Source organism: Podarcis gaigeae (genome assembly GCF_964106915.1).
Source record: "Podarcis gaigeae genome assembly, chromosome: 12".
Classification (NCBI taxonomy): domain Eukaryota; kingdom Metazoa; phylum Chordata; class Lepidosauria; order Squamata; family Lacertidae; genus Podarcis; species Podarcis gaigeae.
In genome coordinates this window covers 47,650,091-47,677,924 of record NC_139688.1, presented here as the reverse complement: position 1 = coordinate 47,677,924, position 27,834 = coordinate 47,650,091, and the positions used below count along the sequence as shown (strand labels likewise).

At 41.1% G+C, this 27,834-nt stretch overlaps 1 protein-coding gene across 2 annotated transcripts in view; it reads left to right on the top strand.

Moving 5' to 3' along the window:
• Nucleotides 1–27,834, top strand: part of TOPBP1 (DNA topoisomerase II binding protein 1) — a 35,359-nt gene extending 7,525 nt beyond the window's left edge. The window contains exons 7-28 of one of the 2 annotated variants that reach the window (XM_083705542.1): nucleotides 367–546; nucleotides 1,681–1,850; nucleotides 2,342–2,508; nucleotides 3,891–4,123; nucleotides 5,115–5,419; nucleotides 7,673–7,845; nucleotides 8,344–8,555; nucleotides 11,070–11,359; nucleotides 11,584–11,757; nucleotides 13,574–13,683; nucleotides 15,620–15,743; nucleotides 17,796–17,939; nucleotides 19,035–19,128; nucleotides 19,472–19,664; nucleotides 20,149–20,372; nucleotides 21,509–21,675; nucleotides 22,358–22,472; nucleotides 22,781–22,944; nucleotides 24,174–24,314; nucleotides 24,676–24,765; nucleotides 26,751–26,912; nucleotides 27,610–27,834. In XM_083705542.1, the coding sequence (XP_083561668.1) occupies nucleotides 367–546; nucleotides 1,681–1,850; nucleotides 2,342–2,508; nucleotides 3,891–4,123; nucleotides 5,115–5,419; nucleotides 7,673–7,845; nucleotides 8,344–8,555; nucleotides 11,070–11,359; nucleotides 11,584–11,757; nucleotides 13,574–13,683; nucleotides 15,620–15,743; nucleotides 17,796–17,939; nucleotides 19,035–19,128; nucleotides 19,472–19,664; nucleotides 20,149–20,372; nucleotides 21,509–21,675; nucleotides 22,358–22,472; nucleotides 22,781–22,944; nucleotides 24,174–24,314; nucleotides 24,676–24,765; nucleotides 26,751–26,912; nucleotides 27,610–27,651 (3,674 nt within the window). In that variant the 3' untranslated portion in view covers nucleotides 27,652–27,834. Of the gene's footprint in view, nucleotides 1–366; nucleotides 547–1,680; nucleotides 1,851–2,341; nucleotides 2,509–3,890; nucleotides 4,124–5,114; nucleotides 5,420–7,672; nucleotides 7,846–8,343; nucleotides 8,556–11,069; nucleotides 11,360–11,583; nucleotides 11,758–13,573; nucleotides 13,684–15,619; nucleotides 15,744–17,795; nucleotides 17,940–19,034; nucleotides 19,129–19,471; nucleotides 19,665–20,148; nucleotides 20,373–21,508; nucleotides 21,676–22,357; nucleotides 22,473–22,780; nucleotides 22,945–24,173; nucleotides 24,315–24,675; nucleotides 24,968–26,750; nucleotides 26,913–27,609 lie in introns of those variants that run through there. The other variant, XM_083705543.1, reaches the window with a different exon arrangement.

Here is a 27,834-nt window from a genome sequence, read left to right as displayed (position 1 = left end):
ACGTTTGGACATAGGTTCTATTGAAACTGAGAAATATCATCTGGATGCAAATTGACTGTGTTAAAATCACAGTTGCTCATTAAAAAAAAAGAGTTGTTTTCTGCTAGCTGTGTTTTATTTCCTGCATAGCCAAAATGGTTAACCAACATTTAAATAGTTGTGGTTTGACTGCAATGTTTTGTTTCTTCAGGTTTTCTCTTGAGGATGTATTTAAATCTTGGGTGCTGTATCACCCCAAACAGAAATTAAGAAACAAAAGTTTGCTATTTTTTTTAAAAAATGCTAGAATATCTGTCCCTATATATTTATCTGAGGAATTTATTTTAATACTAACTTGAACTGTATTTGTTTTTGTACTTGGGAAAGGGCAGAAATATGAATGCGCAAGAAGGTGGAATGTCCACTGCATTTCAGTCCAGTGGTTTTTTGACAGTATTGAGAAGGGATTTTGCCAGGATGAATCCATGTATACAGTTGACCTTAAAGCAAAGCAAGAAAGTGCACCAAGCACATCAACCCCCACTAGCCTAACTTGCAAGCCCGATAGTAAGTATTAAGTTCTGTAATGTGTTAACTTCTCTATGAACAGAAAAATTAGAGATCTTTATATTATTATGATTTGACTTATCACTTTTAATGTCTATTTTTGCAGACTTTTTGGCTCATAAACTTTGACAACCTTTTACTAGTCTAGGGTGTGTGGTTTTTTTTTGGGGGGGGGGGATGTTTGGAGCCCAAGGCAAGAACATCCTTGTTGAGTTTTTCAAGTAGACAAGTAGGGCTTGCAAAAAAAATGTTGTTTAAGGTTCCATCCATGGCTTCCCTGAGCCTGTTGATGCCTCTCTGCTGTGTATGGCCGGTGTTGTTTGGGCTTTATAATAATCCACACTTTGAGAATGAGCTTGCTGTTAGTATGCAGGATGACTACAATATCCTGCCATAGTCTTGCCATAGTTCCATGGGGGGGGGGGAAGGCCTGTGATTGTTAGTAAACTGAGGATTAAATGCATGCCGAGTACTTATTCAGTAGTAAAAATCCCTTGTATTGTGTTTATTGGGCTATACTTGCTAGCAAGTGTGTTAGGATTGCAACCTTAAGTGTTAAAATAATTCTTCCATATATTGTTTTTGTTCCATATTTAAATCCCTGTATGAAATCCTTAAAATATATTTAGAATAATAGAATCATGGAGTTGTAGAGTTGGAAGAGACCACAGGGGTCATCTAGTCCAACCCCCTGCAATGCAGGAATCTTTTGCCCAATGTGGGGCTTGAACCCACAACCCTGAGATTGAGAGTCTCAGGCTCTTCCAACTGAGCTATCCTAGCTTGAAAAACAAGAATTCCCTTAAATTTCTTGTCACTTCTTTCTTTGGTCCACATTCCCTCCTTAAGGACAGAAGAAAATTCTTAACTTAGGAAATAATTATTTTGAGTAATCTGTCTTCTTGGAGGGACCCTGAATAAGCCTTAGGAAGCAGAAAGTGAGTTCTGTCTGTATACGGTAGCAGAGCACTATATTCAGTGTGATAGAACTGAGCTAGTAGTTAATAAATGCTAAAATAAATAATAACCTTGGCATTTTACCCTTTTTTCTTATACCAAAATAAAAAGGTAGTTGATATAACAATTTCACGAAATAACTCTTAACTTTTGTCTCTATCTGTATTTTATTCAAAGGTCGAACACTCTCAGATGTCAGCCACATTTCAAATATTAATTTAAGCAGTGTTAATGAAACCTCTTGTAATTCTACTATGAATAGCAGGCTGGATCCCTCTTCAGATGACCTGAACAGCTTGGATACAAGTTCTTTGCAAGCACCTGAAGATTTACTAGATGGATGCAGAGTATGTCTAACTGTGCATGTGCATATTACCCAAGTAATAAATGTTGTTGATGATGGTACTGATGATGAGAATGCAGACATTTTGGACACCTCAAACTATATAGTTTGTGAGTTTTGCTGAGCAGAAGTAGGTATTAAATTCATGAGTGACTTCCTTGGGAGCATTGCTGTCCTAAAGTCAGGACAGGCAGCTAAAGGTATTAAGATGATCTCCTAGGACACCACTCACATAGTTTAGCTGCTTCCTTTGTAGTTTTCCTTGTAATGGAATTAAACGCAGTCAAGATTAATTGTCTTCATGCATTTGGTTACTAATAATTGTAAAAGTTGACAATCAGTAGGAGACATAGGTACAGGAAGTGATGTGTACTGAACAGTGACTTACAGATTTAGTAGTGGAAGCTGCTGGAGAGAATTTAAAATAAAGCTCCGACTGAATTTGGAGTTTCAGTGTGCCAGTAAACCATGATTTTTCTCTACCCTTTCTTGTAGATTTACCTTTGTGGCTTTAGTGGCAGAAAATTAGATAAGATGAGAAAGCTTATTAACTCCGGAGGTGGTGTTCGTTTTAATCAACTCAATGAAGATGTGACACATGTCATTGTGGGTGACTATGATGATGATGAACTTAAACTGTTTTTGAAGAAGACCACACAGAGGTACTGATAATAACATGTCTTGTAGTGCAATCCTAAAGGGACATGGGTAGTGCTGTGGTCTAAACCACTGAGCTTCTTGGGCTTTATAATCCAAAGGTCAGCGGTTTTAATCCATGCAAAAGGGTGAGCTCCCATTGCTCTTTCCCAGCTTCTGTCAACCTATCAGTTTGAAAGCACGCCAGTGTGAGTAGATAAATAGGTACGGCTGTGGCGGGAAGGTAAATTGCATTTCTGTCTGTTCTGGCACTCGTCACAGTGTTCCGTTGTGCCAGAAGCAGTTTAGTCATGCTAGCCGCATGACCCAGAAAGCTGTCTGTGGACAAATGCTGGCTGCTTCGGCCTGAAGCGAGATGAACATCCCTAGTCACCTTTGACTGGACTTAACTGTCCAGGGGTCCTTTACCTTTACTTTTTCTTAGTGTAATCCTATACATATCTATAGGGACGTGGGTGGTGCTGTGCTCTAAACCACTGAGCCTCTTGGGCTTGCCTATCAGAAGGTCAGCGGTTTGAATCCCCGTGATGGGGTGAGCTCCCGTTGCTTGGTGCCAACTCCTGTCAACCTAGCAGTTCGAAAGCACTCCAGAAAGTGCAGGTAGATAAATAGGTATCGCTCTGGTGGAAAGGTAAACGGCGTTTCTGTGCACTGCTCTGGTTTTGGTGTTCCGTTGCGCCAGAAGCAGCTTAGTCAATGTGGCTACTTGACCTGGAAAAAACTGTCTGCTGACAAACGCCAGCTCCCTTGACCTGTAAAGCGAGATGAGTGCCGTAACCCCAGAGTCGTCTGTGACTGAACTTAACTGTCAGGGGTCCTTTATCTTTACCTTTTATACATATCTACTCAAAAGTAAGTCCTGTTGTATTCTCTGGAATATACTCCCAGGTAATGGGTATAGGATGGGAGCCTTAACTTCTGCCAGCATATGGCCCTTATATTAAAGTATTTATAACAATAAATTGTCTCCCCATTACATATCCTTTTGTGTGCAATGATTCACATTTTGAAGTGTATATTTCAGTGTAAATTACTGAAAAGTTTTTAGAGAGTTAAATAAAAGTGATTGTATTACGGGCTTTATTCTCTGTAACAGTGCTCCTGTCCAAACAAGTAAATGTAAGCACTCTGATTTCACTTGAACATACAGGGACAGAAACATGGGTTGTGACTGCAGATCATGTATTACACATCTTTCCCCAAGATAACAATTCTTTATTCTTACAGTATCAAAGGGTGTGTTTTGGACACATCTCTGTGTGTCACTTCTTTCTATTTTAAAAATTCTCCCTGTCTGTGCTTCATTGCAGCAATGTAAAATATGGTTGCTCCTTTATGGAAGCCTATAGCCCCCTGCCCATAGTAACTTAATTTTTTTGTCTTATAGGCCATATATTGTGACAGCAAAATGGTTGTTGGAATGCTTTAGAAAAGGTTATTTACTACCTGAGGATCAGTACACTTCGGCAAACTACCAGCCACTTGACAGTCCAGTTTTAGAGCAGCCTATCTTTCCAAAAAGAAGCAGTCTTTCAAAGAAAGAAGTTGTGAGAACAGTGCAGGCTCCAGAAGCAGACGAAGCTCTACTGTCTCAGTATTCAGCTAATGAGTCCACAGTAGGTAAGATTGCTACGCAATGTAGCCTCTTCTCTTTGTTCCACTGTTGCCTCTTCTCCTTGTTCCAGTATCCCCATCTATCTACAGCTCCCTTATGTTGACCTCCCTCACTATTCCTCCAGAACCTCACAATTTATCTTATCCTTAGAGCCTGTGTAAAATTTCCCAGATTTTCCATCTCTAGTTGGCCTGTTTCTTTTCATTTGCCGCTGCATTCCTTTGGCTTTCTGCCACCTCTGTTAATTGTTCTCTGAGGACTTGCTTTTCAATCATCTCCCTATTTTGCCTCCCTTCCCTCAGTCACCCTGATTCTTAGGAAAACTAAGCGGCAAATATAGCCCATCTTGTGGAACCTCTTCATATTTTTCATTTTAAAAACATGCATTTTGCTTCTAAAATGTGGGGCATGATTTACTTGGTGCTACTTCGGCTGCTACACAATCACATTTTTTTATTAAAAAAAAACTGGGGCTTACTAAAGAGTTCAGCATTTGCTCTTTTAAAAAAATTAGTTTTTATTAAAGATTTTCTTGTGTTACAAAACAGATAAATAAGCAGAGGAAAGTACAGTTGGGGGGAAGGAGGAGGGAGGGAGAGAGATGGGGGCTGCTGTTCTTGCATTCTACACAAGTGAGGCTATATCAGCATCATGTGGATAGGTCCTTTGTTTATATATATTGACATTGCGAGAGGTTAGGGGGGTTCCAGAACTTGGTTGGTTGTGTTCAGTTGGTTACAGTGTGGCTTGTTTGTATGTTGGAGGGGCATAAGTCTTGACGTCAGTATTTGCTGAAATGAAAGACAGTTGTGTGGAAGAAGTGCTTGGTGGATTGCAATAATTAAATAAGGTAACTTCTTGAATGTGTAAAGAAGTGATAGGACTCCAGTTCAACATCTCTTCAGCCTAGTAACTTGGAGAACGTTTTCTCATTTTCACAGTCAACGCATCTTCACTTTAATATTTGTTTTGAAGCAACATTTCCTCCTCTTCCAGTTGATGCCAATAACTACAGTGATATTGATCACACTGCCTTTCGAGAAGAAAAAGAGTTCAGTGCCAGCCATGGTTCCTTGGCAGACACTTCTACAGTCATTGAAGGAGCCTTGTTCAACAGAAAGAGGTTCATCCTTCTGGGTTTTGGTAAAGAGGATGAATCTTGCATGAGGCCTCTGATTGAAGAGAATGGTGGGAAGGTTCTGCCTCAACAAAGTAAAGCTATTGCTGACTATGCTGTGGTTCCTCTACTTGGCTACAACGTGGAATCAACTGTAGGAGATGTGGTTACAAATACATGGCTGGTAAGTATAAGTCATAGGATAATACATGGAATGTGCGAAAAGAAAAGTTGACAGTAAAGAAAAATGGTGCTGCTAACTTTAAATTTGCATTGAGGGATGGCATATGCCAAAATAATGTGTGCTCTCTCTCTCTCTGTTTTTTTTTAATAATATTTTTTATTAAGGTTTTCCAAATTAAAACAAATTAAATCCAATTTATAAACTTTTTGCCAATAACCAGGACTTCCCCTCCCTACCCCCTCTTGTGTTCCAAATCTTCCAAATAAGCAATTAAATTCAACAAGTTCTTATCCCCAAATTACACTCATCATCAGTAACCCAATTTATCCAAATTCCCATCCCCTAAGATCGATCTATTCCCTTCCACGAGTTCCCCCCTTTCAAACATAGTACAGATGGAAATAAAATAAATATGAGTAGTGATTTTACAACCTTTGGATTCCAACTTTCCCTCCTCTCTTTCCCCTTTGCGTTTCACCTATCCCTCTACTTCTAATATCTTCCTGGAGTTCCCACATTACACTATGTCCCTCAGGTTCTTTGCCAGTCTTTAATTACGAGTGTCCAATCATAGGAGTCTATCAAAAAAGGGGCCCATTTCTTCTATCCAGGTTTTTATATCCAGGAGTAAAAACTCCAATTTTGTTTCCATAAGCTTGTCAAACCTGGATATCCCAAATGTTCCCTCTCCCAGTTCTGTCCAGTTCTTGTTATTTCCTTATTCTTGTCAATCATTCTCCTCCTTTTTGTTTCTCTGTTCTCCCACAGAAATGTTCTTTTTCCAAAAGTTTCTAGTGTCTCTGCAGAGGCTTGTTATTCAGGAGCAAAGCATTGCATCATGTTCCTTTCATTTTCCAACAAATAGTTCCATTGTTTCCAGTAGTGTATAGACCTCTGTAGACAAAATAATGTTCCATTCCTGCAGTTTCCCAGGAGATTAAAAGCTCCATTCAACTGTTCAAGTTTCCTGTCAAAAACACATGCAATATCCCTCAGCTCCTCTAGATGGATTACAATAGCAAAGTTCCCTTCCAGAATCACATCCACCAGTCCAAGTAGCTTGTTAGCCCATATTTGAAACAGTTTATGTTCAATTTATAACAAATGTAACCGGCAAAGTCCTCATAACAAAGTCTCTATTTTAATCTTCCTTTTTGACAGCTCTTTGACAGCTGTCAAAACCTCCATTGCTTTTCTCCAGGCAGTTTCACGAATCGCTCCAGGGATTCCAGGGGGGGGGTTGCTTTTTTAAAACAATTCCACTTTTCTCCTCCAGCTCAATCTTATAATTTTCCCTCGCGAAGTTGCTAATTCGGCGAAATAAGGTTACACTCGATCTTAGTTGTCCAGTCCTTTGTTTTGGCTCTTCTACAATTTAGGGGTGGGCTGACTTCCTTTTTTCCGCCTCCCCCATTCGCTCCAAATTTTAAAAATTTATCCCTTTTTTTTTAGTCCATATTCCAATTACTCACGGGTTCTTCTTTAGATCCAAATTTTCAATAGAAGAAGTCAGCGCTCTCCGCCGGATGGCATGCGGCTGCGCTCAGCAGGGATAGCAGAGAACTCAAAGCACCACGCTTCTCCCCGGCACCCGATCCGTAGCCTTTAAAAAGGCTCCTTCACGAGTCGGGAGAGCGCTAACGGTGCCAGCCGAGTCTCCATGTCCACGGCCTCCTCTGGCCGTGGTTTTTAAGGGTCCCCGCATCGCCGGTGCGGTAGGACCCAGCCCCTGCCAAGCAGGCTCCCTCCGGAGGTCGGAGGGAGTCCGCCATTCGGCGATGGCGCCGACCCGGAAGTGTCTCTCTCTCTCTCTCTCTCTCTCTCTCTCTCTCTCTCTCTCTCTCTGAACTGTCCACACTCACAAACTGAACCCAGAGACTCACTGGAAGACGGTTAACAAATGTCATCCAGCAATTGCTACAGTTAATTGCTTGATACATCTGAATAAAGCAGATGAATTGTGGTGCCAAATATTATGGCAATTACAAAACAATAAATAGTAGCTTTATGTACTGAACCATAGTTTAATTTCCCAGTTGCATTAAGCAACTAGACAGTTACCAAATAAATATGTGTAACAGCATTACTACAGTCCCAGAAAGTTGGATATAGAGTGTATTGCACTGTCTCCCAAGATGGATGGATTCCAGCAACATTGTATATAGAGTACAGTGGCTTGTTGTCTCAGAACTTCTGTATTGTAGTTGAAAGAACGTCTAGGTTATTGGTTAATCTTTATTTCCTCATCTTTAGGTGACGTGTGTGGAACAGCAGTCCCTATTAGATCCCCAATCGAGTCCACTTTTCACACCTGTGCCAGTGAAGGAAGGAAACACTCCGTTACAACAATGTGTATTGTCCTTCAGTCAGTTTAATGGGGCAGAAAGAGATTCTTTAATATATTTGGCACATTTGCTTGGGGCAAGGTATGTAGTTATGTTTTTATTTTTTTGTTAATTTTGTACAATCAAGTTGTAATGTTCCACCTCCGAAATATCAAAAGGGGGGTAAGAATCTGTTGCTCAGAGCCATGGCCCACCACAATTTTATACATCTATAAATACAGAATACGTACAAAAATACAGAACAGTTTAACATATTTCATCAAACAACACACCTAAAAAGGAACAAAAAAAAAAGCAAGACTTTCCCTCTGATACAAAAGGGACACAACCCTCCCCATAAATTAATTCATAGATTTTGGAGAGAGGAGAAAACGTGTAAGTTTTTTAAAAATAAATAAATCAATTCAGCGATGGAAATTGCTGTTGAAATGTACTTACTGTGATTTATCACTTTAAATCACCATGTTTGTCTTAAGAAGGCGAGCATATTGTGAGCATATATGAAGTAGCATTCAGATCTTATTGTAAGGTTAATGTAGTGTGGCTTGGTATGGAAATGTCACCTGGCTTTGATTACAGAGTGCAAGAATTCTTTGTGAGAAAAGCCAACCCAAGGAAAGGAATGCTTGTCAGCACCCACCTGGTGGTGAAAGAGCCGGAAGGTTCGAAGTATGAAGCTGCCAAGAAGTGGAACCTTCCTGCTGTTACCATGGCTTGGCTGCTGGAATCTGCAAGGACAGGAAAGAAGCCTGACGACAGCAAGTTCCTGATTGACAATGTAGACACTGAAGGTTGGTTCATTTGTAGGTGTGTTCAGTAGCATGATTGCGTAAGGCAGACGTATTCTGTGCTTACTAATCCTGAGCATCTACTGGCAGCATATTGATATGTGAAATGCTATGAGTGATCCAACATTAGTCATTCTTGGGAGCAGAGCCATTGAAATCAATGGACCTAAGTTATTTATGTTGCCCTAGACTCCATTCTTGGAGCTGTTCAGTATTGAGACTGTAAGATTTTAAGAGAGATTTATAATAATAATAATAATAATAATAATAATAATAATAATAATAATAATTTATTTGTACCCCGCCCATCTGGTTGGGTTTCCCCAGCCACTCTGGGCGGCTTCCAACAAAGATAAAAGATACACTGAAATGTCACATATTAAAAACTTCCCTGAACAGGGCTGCCTTCAGATGTCTTCTGAATGTCAGGTAGATGTTTATCGCTTTGACATCTGATGGGAGGGCATTCCACAGGGCGGGCGCCACTACCAAGAAGGCCCTCTGCCTGGTTCCCTGTAACTTGGCCTCTCGCAGTGAGGGAACTGCCAGAAGGCCCTCGGAGCTGGACCTCAGTGTCCGGGCAGAACGATGGGGGAGGAGACGCTCCTTCAGATATGCTGGACCGAGGCCGTTTAGGGCTTTAAAGGTCAGCACCAACACTTTGAATTGTGCTCAGAAACGTACTGGGAGCCAATGTAGGTCTTTCAAGACCGGTGTTATATGGTCTCGGCGGCCGCTCCCAGTCACCAGTCTAGCTGCCGCATTCTGGATTAGTTGTAGTTTCCGGGTCACCTTCAAAGGTAGCCCCACGTAGAGCGCATTGGAGTAGTCCAAGTGGGAGATAACCAGAGCATGTACCACTCTGGCGAGACAGTCTGCAGGCAGATAGGGTCTCAGCCTACGTACCAGATGGAGCTGGTACACAGCTGCCCTGGATACAGATTTGACCTGTGCCTTCATGGACAGCTGTGAGTCCAAAATGACTCCCAGGCTGCGCACCTGGTCCTTCAGGGGCACAGTTACCCCATTCAGGACCAGGGAATCCTCCACACCTGCCCACCTCCTGTCCCCCAAAAACAGTACTTCTGTCTTGTCAGGATTCAACCTCAATCTGTTAGCCGCCATCCATCCTCCAACCGCTTCCAGACACTCACACAGGACCTTCACCGCCTTCACTGGTTCTGATTTAAAAGAGAGGTAGAGCCTGGGTATCATCTGCATACTGATGAACACCCAGCCCAAACCTCCTGATGATCTCTCCCAGTGGCTGCATGTAAATGTTGAAAAGCATGGGGGAGAGGACAGAACCCTGAGGCACCCCACAAGTGAGCAGCCAGGGGTCTGAACACTCATCCCCCACCACCACTTTCTGAACACGGCCCAGGAGGAAGGAGCGGAACCACTGTATGACAGTGCCCCCAGCTCCCAGCCCCTCAAGACGGTCCAGAAGGATGTTATGGTCGATGGTATCAAACGCCGCTGAGAGATCCAGCAGAACTAGGAAACAGCTCTCACCTTTGTCCCTGGCCCGCCGGAGATCATCAACCAGTGCGACCAAGGCAGTTTCAGTCCCATGATGAGGCCTGAATCCCGACTGGAAGGGATCCAAATGGTCCGCTTCTTCCAGGCGTGCCTGGAGTTGTTCAGCAACCACTCGCTCAATCACCTTGCCCAAGAATGGAATGTTTGAGACTGGGCGATAATTGGCCATCGTGGCCGCATCTAAAGATGTTTTTTTAAGAAGCGGTTTAATAACCGCCTCTTTCAGCGGGTCTGGGAAGGCTCCCTCACGGAGGGAAGCATTCACCACCCCACGAAGCCCATCGCCCAGTCCTTCCCGGCTAGCTTTTATAAGCCAGGATGGGCAAGGATCCAGGAGACAGGTGGTTGGCTTCACTCGTCCAAGCAGCCTGTCCACATCCTCGGAGCTTAGAACCTTTACATGGTGCTTCCTAATCTATGCAATATGGATTCCTTGTTTCAATAAATAAAATATTTAATATGATGAATATGAGTTGCAATTTGACTCTGCTCACTTGGATAAATTATCTGTGTGCGCCCCCCCCCCCCCCCGCAAACCCCTGGCTAACCAGGGCAAACATATAAGTGACCACTCATCACCCTAATTTCCACACAACCCTCACTATAAGCGGAATTCCTTTCCCCTCCCTCCACCCCCCCCCCCCACGTCTTGGTAGCATAGGTGCTGAATTGCACAGCCCTTCACAGTTATAAGACACAACCAGAAAAGGCCTAGAATGTTCACTTCCATCTGTGAAAGGAGAAAAGCAGTGTTAGCATTGGTCTTCCGCTGGTGGGTCAGGACCCACTATTGGTTCAGATCTTTATCAAAGGTGGGTTGTAGCATCATCCCTAGCACCATACAAAAGCTGAAAAATGTGTTAGCTAAAAGAACCTAATTAGATGCTCTATTGCAAAAACTGTATTCCAAAGAGATAAGTAAAAATAATGATGGTGCTTTAATTTTATTTTTATTTTTTACTCAACAAAAACAAGAGTGTTTCACAAATCATCCAGCTGAGGCAGAGATGGATTCTGCATCTCCAAATACACATGACCATCCCAGCAGTCTCCTTGAAATTGGGAGAAGAACAGCTGTGACACCTCTGGATATGAATCGGTTCCAGAGTAAAGCTTTCCAGAGGGTTGTCTCACATCATATTGGTAACAAGCCAAGCCCTTCACAAGCGGGGAAACCAGTACAGAAGGAACCATCCCTGCATCTTGACACACCATCTAAATTTTTATCTAAAGACAAGCTGTTCAAACCTTCTTTTGATGTAAAGGTAAATACCTTGCAAATCTTCTTTGACCTATAACAGCCTCCCTCTTTTATCCCCTTCCTTTCTATTCCCAGTTTATTAATTATATGATGACTATGATTATCATTGAATTAGAAGAAATGTGTAAACTACCCTTAATAACTTGTAAAACATTTTTATCGCATGAACATCCCTTTGAGCATAGAACCTATGCACAGTTAAATGAGTGCATTTTAATTGCTTTTCAGGATGCGCTAGCAGCTTTGGAAACTCCAGGGAGCTCTAATCCACAAAAAAGAAAACTGAGTACTCCTCTTTCAGAAGTCATTGGCAGGAACTTAAAAGTGGCTTTGGCAAACAGCACTCGGCAAGCAGCTGCTCTCACTGCAAGTCCTCAGTTGAAAGTTGCAACTCAACAAGTGGTAGGCTTGGGTTTTAGATTGATTGGGCATATATATCATAAATTGGGTGCTGCTTGTTTGTACAGAAAGATTGGTTAAATGCAGGAGAATTCAAATTGCATTTGGAAGTAAGCATGGCTCAGTGGGGAGAGGAGGGATGTGACCATGGTTGTGTGTCAACTGGAAGAAGTGAAATTACACACTTTGGTTCTAATCTGCAAACCAGCCATGGGCTCCGCCTGTACTTCCTGAACATGTAGATGACCAGTGTTGTCTCATTTGACATTGCCAATCACTTGTTATCAATAGGCAGTGGAAGGGGTCACCTCAATTCACTCCCACCCACCCCACCCCACCCCAAATCCTTTAACCCGCTCACATGTCCTTTTAAGATCAGTGGAAACAGTTGGTCTTGGCAAGTATCTTTTTTTTTTTTAAGATATTTATTAAAATTTTACAAAAAAAAGGGAACATAGGTAATAGGAAAATAATACAGACATACAGCAAAAAGAAATACATCTAAAAAGAAAAAAAAAGAAAAAACAATAAAAACATTAGAAAGAAAGAAAAATCCAATTTTCCACTTCATAATTCTATAACCCTCTTTCTTGACTTCCTCACATCTCCCTTTTTTGTGTTCCCCTTTACACAATCGAGTTCAGCAAATCCTTACCCTCTTTCAAACCTCATTTATAATTATATGTTTCAACCTATTATGTCTCCAATTTTTCTTCTCTTTTCGCATCACTTTTTACCAATTCTTTATAACTTAATCCCTTGTACCACTTTATATACATCTGACATAATATTACTCTGGTCTTTCCCCCTTTCCTTTTTAATCATCTTTTCATACTCCTTTTAACCATGTCACTAATGCCCAATTATCTTTATGTCCAACATCATTTTAACATTCAAACAATTTACAATGCTTCTGTAAATAGTCTTTGAACTTCTTCCAGTCCTCTTCCACCGACTCTTCTCCCAGGTCTCGGATTCTGCCAGTCATTTCTGCCATCTCCATATAGTCTATTACTTGCATCTGCCATTCTTCCAGGGTGGGCAAATCTTGTGTCTTCCAATGCTTTGCGATAAGTATTCTTGCTGCTGTTGTTGCATACATAAAAAACGTTCTGTCTTTCTTTGGCACCAGTTGGCTGACAATGCCCAGGAGGAAGGCCTCTGGTTTCTTAAGGAAGGTATATTTAAATACCTTTTTCAGTTCATTATAGATCATTTCCCAGAAAGCCTTGACCTTTGGGCATGTCCACCAAAGGTGAAAGAATGTTCCCTCAGTTTCTTTACATTTCCAACATTTATTATCAGGCAAATGATAAATTTTTGCAAGCTTGACCGGGGTCATGTACCACCTATAAATCATTTTCATAATATTCTCTCTTAGGGCATTACATGCCGTAAATTTCATACCGGTGGTCCAGGTCTTGGCAAGTATCAACCACCCTCTATTCCAGGCTGATAATTGCCACCTGCCCAGGTTTTAACTTGTCTGAATTAATTTTAAGATGTATTTTAATTGATGTCTGTTTTTATGCATATCGTGTTGTTTTTATGATGTTAGCTGCTCTGAGCTTGGCCTTGGCTGGAGAGGGCGGGATACAAAAAATATATATTATTATTATAATTATTAACAAACAATCAGTGCTGTCATAACTGGCACTACATTTCTAGAGATACCTTCATGAATTTGGTATTGCTGAACTATTGCATTGAAGGAGAAAGGAAGGAGAATAACTTTTCTTTCATTACATTACAAACAAAGTGAATTCACCCTTGAAAATGTGACCCTGAACTACATTTCTGCTAATTCTACTTTGAACAGGAAGAGGAGCCAAAGCCTCTGGCTGATGTTGTCATATGTGTGAGTAAGAAGCTCAGTAAAAAGCAGAGCGAGCTGAATGCCATTGCTGCTTCCCTTGGAGCAGATTACAGGTACGTGCAGTTAACAGAATTCTTCACTGATAAGACTTTGACATCTAGCTCTTGAAATTATTATAGTGATTCAAGTGCCTAAAATTTTCTAGTTGCTATACAAAGATAAAAAGCAGTAATGGTCCTGCCCTCAGGTTTACAGTCTAGTACACATAATTCAAAAAGGAAAATGGAGGGAGGAATTTGAGGGTAAGGCAATTTATTTCACTGGTCTGGTTCACAGGTCACACTGAACCATAAGTAAAATAAATTGTGGTTTTATGTGAATGAACAGTATGCTGGTGCATATTCCTCACCCCTGCTGCACTGGTCGAAAAACAGCCATTATCTGGCTTGTGTCATCCGAACCTTGGACTCATGGTTTGTTTCTAAACAAACCATGAGCAGAAGCTAAGGAAGAAGGAAACCTAGGTTGAATAGAGATCTCAGATTTACTGTATCTGAATGAAAATGGAGTATGATTTGGAACTCCGTAAAGAACTCTTCACTGAGCCTATCAATACAGAAAGCTCAGTATATACTATTATGGTGATATCTGACACTTGCTAGACTTAATAAAATTCACGTAGATGCATGTTTCTGATGTTGGAAGCCTTCACCTATAAATGCCAATTTCTTACATATGTGGTGGGAATGCCGGATGACATGACTTTTAGAGACAAATAATTGGTGTTATATGGCTATGATTGGGATTAAGCTCTATGCTGATTTAATGGATAGGGCCTGATGTGTCAAAGAATATGAAATCTCTAATAACAAATTTATTATTCTCAAAAAAAGTGGGTGTATAAATGGAAAAACCCACAAGCTCCATCTAGATGGGAATGATAGTGCAGAGATGGACAAATTAATAGATATGATGCATATGAGAAGCATTCAGCATTCAGAATACTATATTTGTTGATAAGTGGCTGTGTCTTGTAAGTTATTGGAATAAATGCAATGGAAGCTTGAGACTTTCTGTGATTGTTTTGTGTAACTTGCAGACCATAAATCTATCCTGTGACTCATTTGAGAACCTATTTTCTAAAAGATTGAATAAATAAATTAATTAAATTTGTTCCAGTTTTTGAATGTAACACAGTGAATAACCACGGGAAGGGCCATTGTTCACTGGTACAGCATCTACTTTGCATACAGAAGGTCCCAGGTTCAGGCTCTGGCATTGGCTGGAAATATCTTCTGCCTGAACCCTGGAGTGCCGTAAAATGTGACTTTTCAGTTTGAATTACCAGATGGACATTTATTTTATGTTCCTGAAAACTATATCATGGTCTCGAAGGATGGTTTTAAATCACCATATTTGTCGACTGATTGATTCTTTTAAAAAAATTTATGGGCATATTTACCATAGAAAATGATCAGCATCCCTGGTCTTCTCAAGGTGAGGCATGTGGACATTCCTGCATGTGAAAATGGTGGATGTTATTTCCAAGAGCTGTTCCAGTTTGGGGTGTGTGCAGGTGTTAGGAATGTTGAGTTGGCATCATGATAACCACAAGTCACACACACAGCCCATTCCCAGAACTGGAAATCACTTAACGTGGAGTTTAACATGTCTTTCATAGAATCTGTCACACACATCCTTCTATTTTGCGAATTTTATAGTGAAGAACGAGTTCAACTTATTTTGCCGCTTTTATCAAAATTTATACCCCTACAACATTATTTGGAATCCTCCCCCGAAATTCTACGAAAATACCTTCTGGAAGATTCCTTAAGCTCAATATCATATGAGGTGGCCAAATTTTGCACTTTAGTAATCAGGAAGCGTAAATCTCTTCTGTTGAATGGCACATTGCGAAGTTCCCTTGTGTAATTTTTTCCCCCTGATGTTGTTGTTGATTTCTTTTTGTTTGATCTTGTGGTGTTTAGTGTCACTGGCTTTTGCCGCAATAAAACTAACTTGACTTGACATGTCTTTCATATCTTTTAGGTGGTGCTTTGATGAAACTGTAACTCATTTCATCTACCAGGGAAGGCAAAATGATAGTAACCGGGAATACAAATCTGCTAAAGAAAGGGGCATACATGTAGTGTCGGAACACTGGCTTTTGGAGGTATGGAGAAACAGGTTTTTCCTAACACAAGGATGGGGAAAGGGGAAGGTTGCACAACGTGTCATTACTGACTTCTTTTTTTAATGTGAATTGAATCTGTTTTAAAAATCGGGCGTATATGGGGTGGCAGCCTACATTAATCACATTAAGGCTAAAGTCAATTGATTTCAGTGAGCCTACTCTGAGTTTAATTGGATATCATTCATAAGCAGTGTTCTGTGCATGCCAGTCTACATGCAGTATAAGGGTTCAGCAAATGAAGTGCCCTGTGTGCTACTTCTGTTTCATATATCTATAAATGTAGCTTGGCAATATTTGTGCGCTTACACTGCAGTTCTTCTAAGGTCCATCTGTATTTCAAAAGCTTGATTGTCTTTCAGCAAGACTTGTCACTTGCTGCTTGTCTGCTACTAAGTATGTCGCTGAAGCAGTGTGCTAAAAGAGAATGAGGTGAAAATGCTATTAAGTGAGAAACGCAGCCTCTGAGTTAGCGGTTGCCAATATGGCGGCCACCATATTTTGTTAGATTCAAAGTATCATTGTCCCTTACTATTGGATATGCTAGCTAGGACAGTTGGAAGCCCAGCACCTAGAGAGCACCACACTGGCTACTTGTACTCTTGAGTAATATACAGTGAAACCTCATGTTACGTACTGTCCTCTTTACGAATGCTTTGGGTAACGAACTCCGCTAACCTGGAAGTAGATGCCCCTAGTTGCGAACTTTGCCCCAGAATGCGAGCGGTAGTGGCAAAGCAGCAGCAGCAGGAGGCCCCATTAGCGAAAGCACGCCTCATGTTAAGAAAGGTTTCGGCTTAAGAACAGACCTCCAGAACGAATTAAGTTCATAACTGGAGGTCCCACTATATTTGTGATTTTAAGGGCAGTGCTGTTTCCATTGGTGTGGCAGTACTAAGAAGCCAGTGATTGGCATGGAATCAAGAAGGAAATAATAAAAGACCCTGCAAAGTAGCAGCCAGAAATACATACACTGTAAACAGCACATTTTCCTGGATATCTGTTGTTGTTGCTTAGTCATTTAGTTGTGTCCGACTCTTCGTGACCCCATGGACCAGAGCACACCAGGCACTCCTGTCTTCCACTGCCTCCTGCAGTGCCTCCTGCAGTGCCTCTATTCCTCTACTATTCAGCCCTTCAGTTCATTTCCTGTCTTTCTTTCAGCTCTCCAAAGTGTATTTGTCTTCCAACTCAGGTGTCTCTCATCTCTCTTGTCTTCTGTCCTTAGTTACTTGTGTGGCTCCCAGTTCTATCCTCTTGCTCCATTGCCTTGGATAGGCTTTTCCTTTTATTTTAAAGCCTCTGTTTATCACTTAATTGCTATAATTTTTAAGTGGTGTGCAGGCAACTCACAATTTACACTAGGGTTACATTTCACACTTCTGTGCATGTAACTGAAATTGCTTATATTGGGAGCACACTGGTGAGTCCTCCTGGCTCGCGAGGAGACCTTCCCCATAGCCCAAAGAGGACATCCTCTTTGGGCTTTGGAGAGGGTTTTCTTGCAAGCCAGAGGCATAGTGGGCCTTTGCTGAGGCCTCCCGCCGGACAGCTGATGTGCAGGGTAGAGCAGCAGCCGCCGCCGCTGCTTCCCCACATGTCAACTGTGCAAGCTGCGCTATCCCTGCGACTTGTGCGGCTTGCGCAGCTGAGGTGCGGAGAAGCAGTGGCTGCTGATGCTTCTCTACCCCACATGTCAGCTGTTAGGTGGGAGGCCTTCACAAAGCCTCCTGTGTCTTTGCCTTGTGAAGAGACCCTCCCCAGAGGCCCCCCCCCAAATCCCTGGTAACAGAGAATAAACATTTCACACATCCAGTGAAACAGTTTCTAGTTCATGAAAGCTTATGCGGCAGCAAAATTGTTAATTTTTAAGGTGCCACTTTGTTTTACCAACAAAGTAACATTTTCAAGGAACATATTTATTGTTGGCTGGGCAGAAAAAGAAATGTTTCCTTAACAAAAATAAAATAAAATTGCTCACTTCCTTGCTCTAAGTTTGTAGCATTAATTCCTCTCCCTACTAACTCTTTCCAGAGTGCACAAGAATATAAACGGCTGCCTGAATCTCTCTATCCTTACACATATAACCCTAAAATGAGTTTGAATATTAGTGGTATTCAAGATGACAGATTCTCAGATCGGCTAGATTCATCTGAAAAAACAGGGAAGGAAGACGAGGTATGGTAGATTCAATTTGTGTGTGTATGTGTGTTTTAAAATCATTATGGTAACCTTAACCTGGATGAATAAATAACAGAACAGTGAATGGCTTCCTGCAATTGTTTTCACTTAGATTATGCTAATTCTGTAATCTAATAAATGCCAAAAGTTTCAATTTATTGTAGATATGGCAGTTAGTGTTCACAACATTATGAAAGTAAAAGGACTAAACTAATTGACTGCTATATGACCACATTCAGCTACTTGGAGGAAAGGCCAGAGCTTAATGGTAGAATATCTGTGGTGCATGTAGGTCAGCCCCAGAATCTCCAGGTAGGCTTGGGAAAGATCCCTGGAGATCTCTCTGTCAGTGGAGACCACAAGTGGAGACCCTCCCTATGTTGTTTGCCTTCACCGTCACCTTTCCCCAGTTAGAATGGCCAGTGTTCAGGGGACATAGAAATTGCAGCCCAGACACATTTGGGGGGCCATCGGTTCCCCATTCCTAGTGTAGACAATACAGTGGTTTTTTCCCCCCTACCCCCTTTTTCTAAGCAGCTAAGCCGCTTATCAGCTGATCCGCTAAGATGATAAGCCGCTAAAAGCTGCTAATAGCGCTAATCCGCTAAGCTGTCAATGGGCTTGCTTCGCAAGACGAAAAAACCGCTATACGAAGAGACTCACGGAACGGATTAATTTTGTCTTGCGAGGCACCACTGTATCTCAGGTTAAGAACTTTACTTCAAGATGAGAACAGAAATAGCACGGCGGCAGCAGGAGGCCCCATTAGCTAAAGTGGAACCTCAGGTTAAGAACAGTTTCAGATTAAGAACTGCCCTCCAGAACGAATTACGTTCATAACCCGAGGTACCACTGTACTGAACGAGATGAGCCATTGGTCTGACTTGGTATATGGCAACTTCCTGTGTTAATGTCATAGCGACAACCTGGAAGTAGATTTACTTTTGTTGGACTGTTGAATATTTTTGTTGGGTTTATTAGTAAAGTTTGTATACAGTTCTCCTTGCATCAATAATGAACGTGGGACAAATTGCCATACTTTTTCTGTTCTGAGATATGACTTGTGTAAGACCTGAACATCAACTGTTTCAGAAAATGTCGTTGGATACTAATGATATAGAAGATGTTGCTATGGATCAAGTGACTGAGGCAGCTTCTGTCGAAAAAGAAAATGCATCAAAAGGAGGTAACTGTTTGTGTGCATTATTGTACGGTTTGGCATCTACCATCCATTTTTGCCATATGCTGAAGATCCACTTCTTTACACAGACCTTTTGGAACCCACCCTGTTCTTGTGATTGTAATCTGTTTTTAATGTTGTATTTTTAATTTGTGTGACCCACCCCTGCGACCTTAGCACGAGGGGCAGAATTTTCAGTGAGTTCTTGAAATGTACGGAATATGGAAGGGCAAAGTATGCGTAACTAATAAGCAGTGAAGAAGGGGCCCACGTGGCTTTTGTTACATGGCATTTGACATATTTTAAGTAGAAAGAGCTGTTATTTATTTACATTTCTTTTGAACTCCAGTTTTAACACAGACACTGGAAATGAGGGAGAACTTTCAAAGGCAGCTACAGGAAATCATGACTGCAACATCGCTAGCAAAGTTTCAAGGACAAAGAAAATCTTTGTCTAGGAACGGCTTTGACAATTCTCCGACAACTCCAGATGGCCCTCGTTCTGTTCGTAACGGCCGTAGCCGAGTCTTGGAAGCCCTAAGGTACTATGTGACATTTTGAACACATCTTGAATTTCTGGGCTACCATCCTAGGAAGCTACGCATAGGCAGCCAGAGGTGTCTTCTGAGGTTTTTGCTGCAGCTGCTTGTGTGACTGAATGACAAATTTCTAAACGGAAAAGTGACTTGTCTGATCAGCTGCGCAAGTGTCTGCAACAGAAACTTTAAATGCCCAGCTGTGAATGCAGTTCTCCCATTCTAGTGCACAGGAGACTAAATTATCCCATTGGCTGCGTTGTAACCAAAGTCCAGCTAACCTAAGCTTGTTCTAACCCAATATGTTTCATTACTGTTGCACAAGGTTAGGGAACCCATGACTCTGCAGATGTTGCTGGACTTCACACTGCCAACAACTCCAGTAAAGCATAGCTGAAAACCAGGGCCAGAGGTTTTCCAACTGCCCTACAGAGAACTCTGTATACTTACTAAAGCAGTGCACATCCTCATTGTTCATTTTGGTCCTTAGGCAGTCACACCAGGTAGCAATGGATGTCAACACAGAGCCATCACAGAGTGAACAGATTATTTGGGATGACCCCACTGCAAGAGAAGAGAGGGCAAGGCTTGCTAGTAACCTTCAGTGGCCCAGCAGCCCCTCACAGTGTTCTGAACAAATTCAACCCATTGCAGGAAATGCTGGAGACCTCTCGCTTACAAAATCCTTTACCGATACGGAAATTGCTGAAATGGGTAAGAAGAGAAAACAGTGTGATTGAGTTGAAATAGCTGGTTTTCATGTTTAAAAAAAATCCCTGGATTTTGCTCACTTAAGACTGTAGATGTGTAGTTGCATTATTGAAGGTTTCCCTGTTTTTGTTTTGTTTTTAAATGCTGCATGTCTGGCGGAAGTCTAGGTTAGAATTAAGCTCAGGCATATTTTCTATATATAATGAAGATTTCCTTTGTGTAGTGGAGTCCAAAGTCATGTGAGTCCCCACCACTGGTACAATGATAAGAATTCATTAACAGTTTTACCATCTGATGTACAATTATTATTATTTTTTGCTAGGCCCAATCTAATCATTACACAGTTTTGTTGCTACCAGGAATTGTGTATTCCAGTGTAGAGTAGTTTGTTGTCAACTAACTATATACTTGCTTTGAGTCAGAGGATACCAATGATGATCCATTTAAAAAACAACCCCTTGCTTTTTTTAATTCATGTATATTTGAAACACCTTCCTCACACCAAATATTTAGGGTAGGAAGGAATTGAGAAATTGGCCTTAAGGATGTGTCTGGAACAGAATATTGGGGGGGGGGGGCAAAGGAAAGGTTGAAGCTGTCTTAGGTATCCAGGGATGGAAGGAGGGCTTGATTAACCAAATGTTCACATGACAGAATTATGAATAAGAGTTTTTTTTATACTTTGTATGGTTTATGTGGCACTTCAAAAGCATTAAGGATACATGATAATTTTGTTCTACAGTTAGTCTCTTCTCATGTGTAGGCAAACACAGGCGACTCCCGATTTAGGCTCATCCGAATGATGTGTGATCACGCACACTTGCATTGCACTGAACCAGAAAGTAGCCCCGAAATGTCATAAAAAGGGGTGGAGCAGGCTTACATGTGCTCTACTGACACGCATGGGGGGTCTGGAACGGAACCCCTGTGTAAAACAAGGATTTCCTGTAAGTTTAGGCTGCAGTCTTTATCATTTATTGGCTATTTAAACCAACAGGGTTACATGTTTTTGAGGTTCTGATTTAAATAATACATTATTTTTTCTCTCCTTTTCATTTTCCGCTTGGCTTCCTTTGAGAACTGTTTAGTTTTATATTTGCCTGCTTTAGTGATTTGATGGTGTGTTTTTTGCTTTGTAGAAATTGATGAACCTGCAAAAACAGATTGGGTTGAGGTCCCAAAGCTTCCAGGCTGTAGAAATCTAGAAATCCCCATGAAAGAAGATAATCTGATCCCAACTCCGCTGGCTCCTGCCATTGCCTTTCCTTTGGCAAATCCTCCTGTGGCTCCTCAGCCGAAAACAAATGTATGCCTTATGACAGTATGCTGATTCATATATTAATATTTGCATTCAGAAGTTATACTCCAGTGTTCGTTTGAACTTTCATTTGAAGTTGTTATTAGTTTAATATTAACATACAGATAATAGATCGCAGCAGACAGTAATTATTTTATCCCCGTGGCTTCTTGGCAATTAATTTAAATCCCATATGCAACCTGCTTTTTCCTGCCACCTCAAGAATAATGGAGAGGTTGAAGGAAATAGGAAGTACCTGTGATTTGTTCTGTTAAAATAATTGCATTATGGGGACTAGGAATGATTTTTGCAAAGATTTCAAGGGTCTGACATACTGGTTAAAATACCTGGAGGTATTTAATTTCATGTAGTGCTCGTTGACTTTGTGCTACCTGCTAAATTACTGTATAATGCATATTTCATAGAGATGGACTTCAGCTCTGATACATTCAGCTACACTTGATCAGAATAAATAGCTTCTGCTGTATACCTTGCCATTTAGTAGAGACTCGGGCAAAGATATCAAAGTGATTTTTTAAAATAACAAATTTGTAACTCAAGTCTCTCTAGGGGCTTATCATACAGGTTTTTTTTAAAAATGCGACTGAATTAAATGGATAATGGGACAAACTGCTGGGAATCAATGACATCTTTTTGTCCTTTCCTCTTTTCCCCAAACTTACCTTTTCAGGTCATTAGAGTAGACCAAATGACTGCTGAAGAACCAAAAAAAGAGTACAGATTCCAGCTATCTTCTGTTCGCCCTCAGGCACGGATTGATTATTACCATATGATTGAAGAGCTGGGTAAGAAATCGGTGACCAGAGCATACTGGGGCTCCATCTGGTGGTGGTGGTGGTTGTGTGTGGCTCAGTGGCGTAGCGTGGGGGGTGCAGGGGGGCCCGGCCGCACCGGGCGCAACATCTGGGAGTTAGGGTTAGGGGGCGCAAATCCACGGGTTAGGGGGCGCAAATTACTTGCCTTGCCCCGGGTGCTGACAACCCACGCTACGCCACTGGTGTGGCTTACAAAACACCTCATCACTTTCTACGTCTGACCTTCCTCTAGTAGGAATTGCTTGTAAAAATAACTATATTTAAAATCCATTCTTTAGGTGGAGTGGTGCTTGAGAAGCAGTGCTTTGACCCTAGGTGCACCCACACAATAGTGGGGCACCCTATTGGCAATGAGAAATTCTTGGCCTCAATGGCAGCTGGAAAGTGGGTACTTCATTGCTCCTACCTGGATGCATGCAGAACAGTACAACGCTTTCTAGCGGTACGGCATACTTTTAAGTAAATTTTAGTCTGTTTTAAAAACTCTTTTACTGTTGTATTTGTATTTGTTTTTAAATGTTCACCCTGCTTTTCCCCCACATCTGTGTCACAAAGCAGCTTACAAAATGAAAACATACAATATACAAAATTCAAAACTTAAATATCAGAGATTAAAACATCAGAACACCATTGATGGTGCAAAGGCATAAATGAAGCTGATATAATTTACAAAAGCAGCATGTGGTCGGAAAGCAAATGATGTGGTCTGGGCAGTGTCTAGATGGGAAACTGTACCAATGCTGCCTTGAGTTCCATGGAATAAAGGCAGGGATATACATGAGGGGAAAACAATGAACCAAAATATTGCCTCACCTCAATGTCTTAAATGACTGAATCCCACTTTAATTAGCTACTCCATGGATTTAAGCTGAGAATTCATTATTTAGGTTGAGTGGTGCTTGAACTTGGGTAATTTAAAATAATAATAATAATAATAATAATAATAATAATAATAATAATAATAATTTATTATTTGTACCCCGCCCATCTGGCTGGGTTTCCCCAGCCACTCTGGGCGGCTCCCAACAGAGATAAAAAATACACTAAAATGTCACATATTAAAAACTTCCCTGAACAGGGCTGCCTTCAGATGTCTTCTGAATGTCAGGTAGTTGTCCATCGCCTTGACATCCGATGGGAGGGCATTCCACAGGGCGGGCGCCACCACCGAGAAGGCCCTTTGCCTGGTTCCCTGCAACTTGGCCTCTCGCAGTGAGGGAACCGCCAGAAGGCCCTCGGAGCTGGACCTCAGTGTCCGGGCAGAACGATGGGGGAGGAGACGCTCCTTCAGATATACTGGACCGAGGCCATTTAGGGCTTTAAAGGTCAGCACCAACACTTTGAATTGTGCTCGGAAACGTACAGGGAGCCAATGTAGGTCTTTCAAGACTGGTGTTATATGGTCTCGGCGGCCGCTCCCAGTCACCTGTCTAGCTGCCACATTCTGGATTAATTGTAGCATACTTTCCCTTTAAAAAGGGGAAAGCATACTTTCCCTTTAAAAAAGGGGAAAGCATACTTTCCCTTTAAAAAAATATCTCAAAGGCCACCCAGTATAAATGTTACATGTATTTTATTTGTTTATAAACTATAGGTTGCTTGTTTTTGGGATTTTTCTTGTTTCATGTTGTTGACTGAATTGCAGTGAATAAGAGACTTTCCACCCATTAGGAGGAAGATTTTGAATGGGGAAGTAATTCCATACTCAGTGCTGCATCTGAAATAACTGAATCCCAGAAGAATTTAGCAGTTGCAGCAATGAGGTGGAGGAAAATAATACAAAGACGGCGAGAGGAAGCTGGCATTACTGAGGTATTTTTCCTGACGAGTAGTTGGTTTTTTGAAAGTAGCTCTCAGCTTTTTATTTATTGATTGAATGAATGACACTTTGTGGCTGTAAAGAGAGATGCAATTCATTTTTATCTAATTTTTTAAAATTGAAAATATTCCTTTCCTGAACAAAATAAAGTGAATAAAGAATTAAAAAGGTATGTTCTATCACTATATCGTCAAAGAGATGTACTTCAGTATAGTAAAACAGCATTCTGACTTACTAACGTTAGGCATTCTAACTTGTTAAACTACTTTTTAAAAATGTGTTGCTAAACTTACTTTGTAGCATTTTATACACATGTGTTCATGTGTATTAATATTAATAGCTCTATTTTTGTAGGGGGCCTTTCGTGGTTGGAAAGTTATTTTGAATGTTGACCCAGCCAAGGAAGCAGGCTTCAAACGTCTTCTAGAATCAGGTGGAGCGAAGGCATGTATTCTGTTCATTTGCCAGTATTGATGCCAGTGGGCGTTGAATTGCTGCTTTCTGCATAAGAACATAGTATCTTAAGACTTCGTATTAGATCAGAATGACGAATTGTTACAAAGCAAGGAACTGGTTGTGTCACCAGAAACTTTTCGTCCTGCGATGCATCACACATCCTTTAAGTGTACTCCAATGTTATTTTTCCATTAATTTTCTGTTATAAGTTTTGTTGTGTCCATTGTTCCAGATCCACTTGGGGGCGGGAGGAGAAATCAATCAGTATTTTTGTTTTACAAATAAGTATTATGTAAAAATTGAGCAAATAATTTAGGCAGGTGCGGGGAACCTTTGGCCTTCCAGATGTTGAACTACAATTCTCATCATCACTATCCATGACCATGCTCACTGGGGCTGATATGAGTTGTAGTTCAGCTACATCTGGAGGGTTAAAGTGTTATTCACACCTCTCTCCAGCTACTGAAACACAAACGTCTCTCTGTGTGTGTGCAGTTATCTATAATGACAATGGTTATTTTACCAACCTTTTTTCTATTTCAATCTCTCCAAATTCGTGTAACTAAAAAAATTGCAAGAGATCTTTAAAAAAGTATTTGAAATAATAATAAACCAAGACTTAAAGCTAATATACTCATGATGGGGAGAAATGGAGGTTTGTTTGTGACAAATTTGCAATTGTATTACATGTACAATCTCATACAGTGGTACCTTGGGTTAAGTACTTAATTCGTTCTGGAGGTTCGTTCTTAACCTGAAACTGTTCTTAACCTGAAGCACCACTTTAGCTAATGGGGCCTCCTGCTGCCGCCCCGCCGCTGGAGCATGATTTCTGTTCTCATCCTGAAGCAAAGTTCTTAACCCGAGGTACTATTTCTGGGTTAGCCGAGTCTGTAACCTGAAGCATATGTAACCCAAGATAACACTGTATATGTATATGAGGGAGGAAATGGAAGAAACCATTGCATGAAATGGAGCAGGGGAATAGGGCTAATAAAAATAATAATTTTCTGGTACTCAGTTGGCTTGATTGATGTGGGATTGATATAAATGTCTGGTAAACCCAACTATATTTCCTCCATAATTGCTATGAGTTGCATCCAGATTACCGCTTTAAAAATTGGAGAATTTGTTAAATACAAGGATCTAATAAGAAGATATGTTTGAATTCTCAATTGTTGGAAATACCTGGTATTCTGGAAAGCTGAATATTTTCAAGTAATGGGTGAATACCCTCTTAACAGAACAGGTAGATTTTTGTCTGTATAATTCAGACTAGGGTAGCCATTTGCTAGGTTCTTTGTGGCAAGTAATTTACTCACAGACCCCTCAATTACGCATTCTCTCCTTAGCCATTGGCTCTTTGAGACTGGATACAAGACAGTTGTCACAGGCTCAAAAATAGTTTCGGAAGCTGCATGTGACATGGAGGACTACCACCCTTTGCACTGTGCTGTAATATTGTGCAGTATCAATGGCACTTGTCCAGCCAGTTTCCTTCCTAGTATTCTGGGAGAGTGGAAAATATGTTTAGAGATAGGGTAAGGTGTCAGAGGAACAGAGTCATGGGGGCTTAGCCACGTGGAGATGTTGCACAACCACTGCACTCTATTTTGACAATGTAACAGTTAGTATGTTCTCGATTTTGCATGCCACTTCCAGGGCCATTCTGGAAGCTGCAAGCAGGGCTGCCGGTTCACCTTCTGAAATTCTGCTGGCAAGGCTAGTTTAAATGTTAATAGTACGCATGTACCATATTTTTTATATATATATAAACGTCGCCTAGACACCCCAACTTTTACACGGGAAGACACCCGAGGACACCAAAACCTGCATTCCTGTACCCGTGAAAATCTACGAAAGCAAATATATATATATATATATATATATATATATGTATGTATGTATGTATGTATGTAATTCAGTGTACCATATATATAAGTGATTCGGTGTCTCTGTGTTTGAAATTACAGGTGCTGCCTGCTCATTCTGCCTCTGTCTTTAGAGAAGCCACCCATCTTTTTGCCGATTTTAACAAACTGAAGCCAGAGGATTTAAGAGTTAATTTAGGAGAGGCTTCTGCTCATGGAGTGAACTGCCTGAAGCCAGAATACATTGCTGACTATCTTATACAGGTCTGCATGCCAGTAGCACAGTGTGACTTTTGTTACTTTTAAGAAACCTTGCCGCATCTCAAAAATCAAAGCTGTTGCAGCAACTATGTGCAGAATTTTGTGTGCCTAGGGCAAGGATTAGGAAACCTGGGGCAATTCCCAGTGGCAGTAGTCAGCATGGCCAATGGTCGGAGGTGATGTGAGTTGTAAATCAGGAACACCAGGAGGACCACAGGTTTCCCATAAGGACTTTATGACCAATAGGAAAGCTGTGTGTGTGGCGGTAGAAAAAGATAGAAAACCTGTTGCCTACCCCAGGGTATGGATTGTGCCTCGGGTGCAGAGATTGTGATGATTACATTGCTCTTGGCCCATTTTCTTCAGCTTAAAACATGACATTTCAAGACAGCTGGATGTTGTCTTTTTCTTTGCCAGAGCTGGTTAGAACAAGAAGCAAAAAGGGCCAGGTCTGCAGACAGGGCAGACTTTAGCCAGTATTCCTGCTGAAATGCTAGGGTAATAAGTAGGGAAAGAGAATGTCTGATAATGAATTCAAGGGTGTGAAAATTGAGAGGAAAACTTAAAAGCCAGAAGCATGTGTTTCTATTGTGGGTGGGTGTGCATGTGTTGGTAACTGGCCTTAAGAATGTCCTAGGTAAGAGAAATGTGGGACTAGTGATGGTTTTGATCTTTAAAAAACTAAAATCTTGTTTTGAAGGAGCAACCACCTCAAATGGATGGTTATCGTTTGCTGGTATGAAGATAGACAGCAGCTTCTGGAAGAGAACATGAAACCGGGTTATCTTAGAAGCAGATATCTCCTGAAGAAACTCGCCTGATAAAGCAAGTCTGAGTATGTTGATACCTTAAAAATATTTTTTCAAATTTCTATTTATACTTGTTTTCTTTCCACATAAAAAGGTCATTAAATGTTTTTGTAATA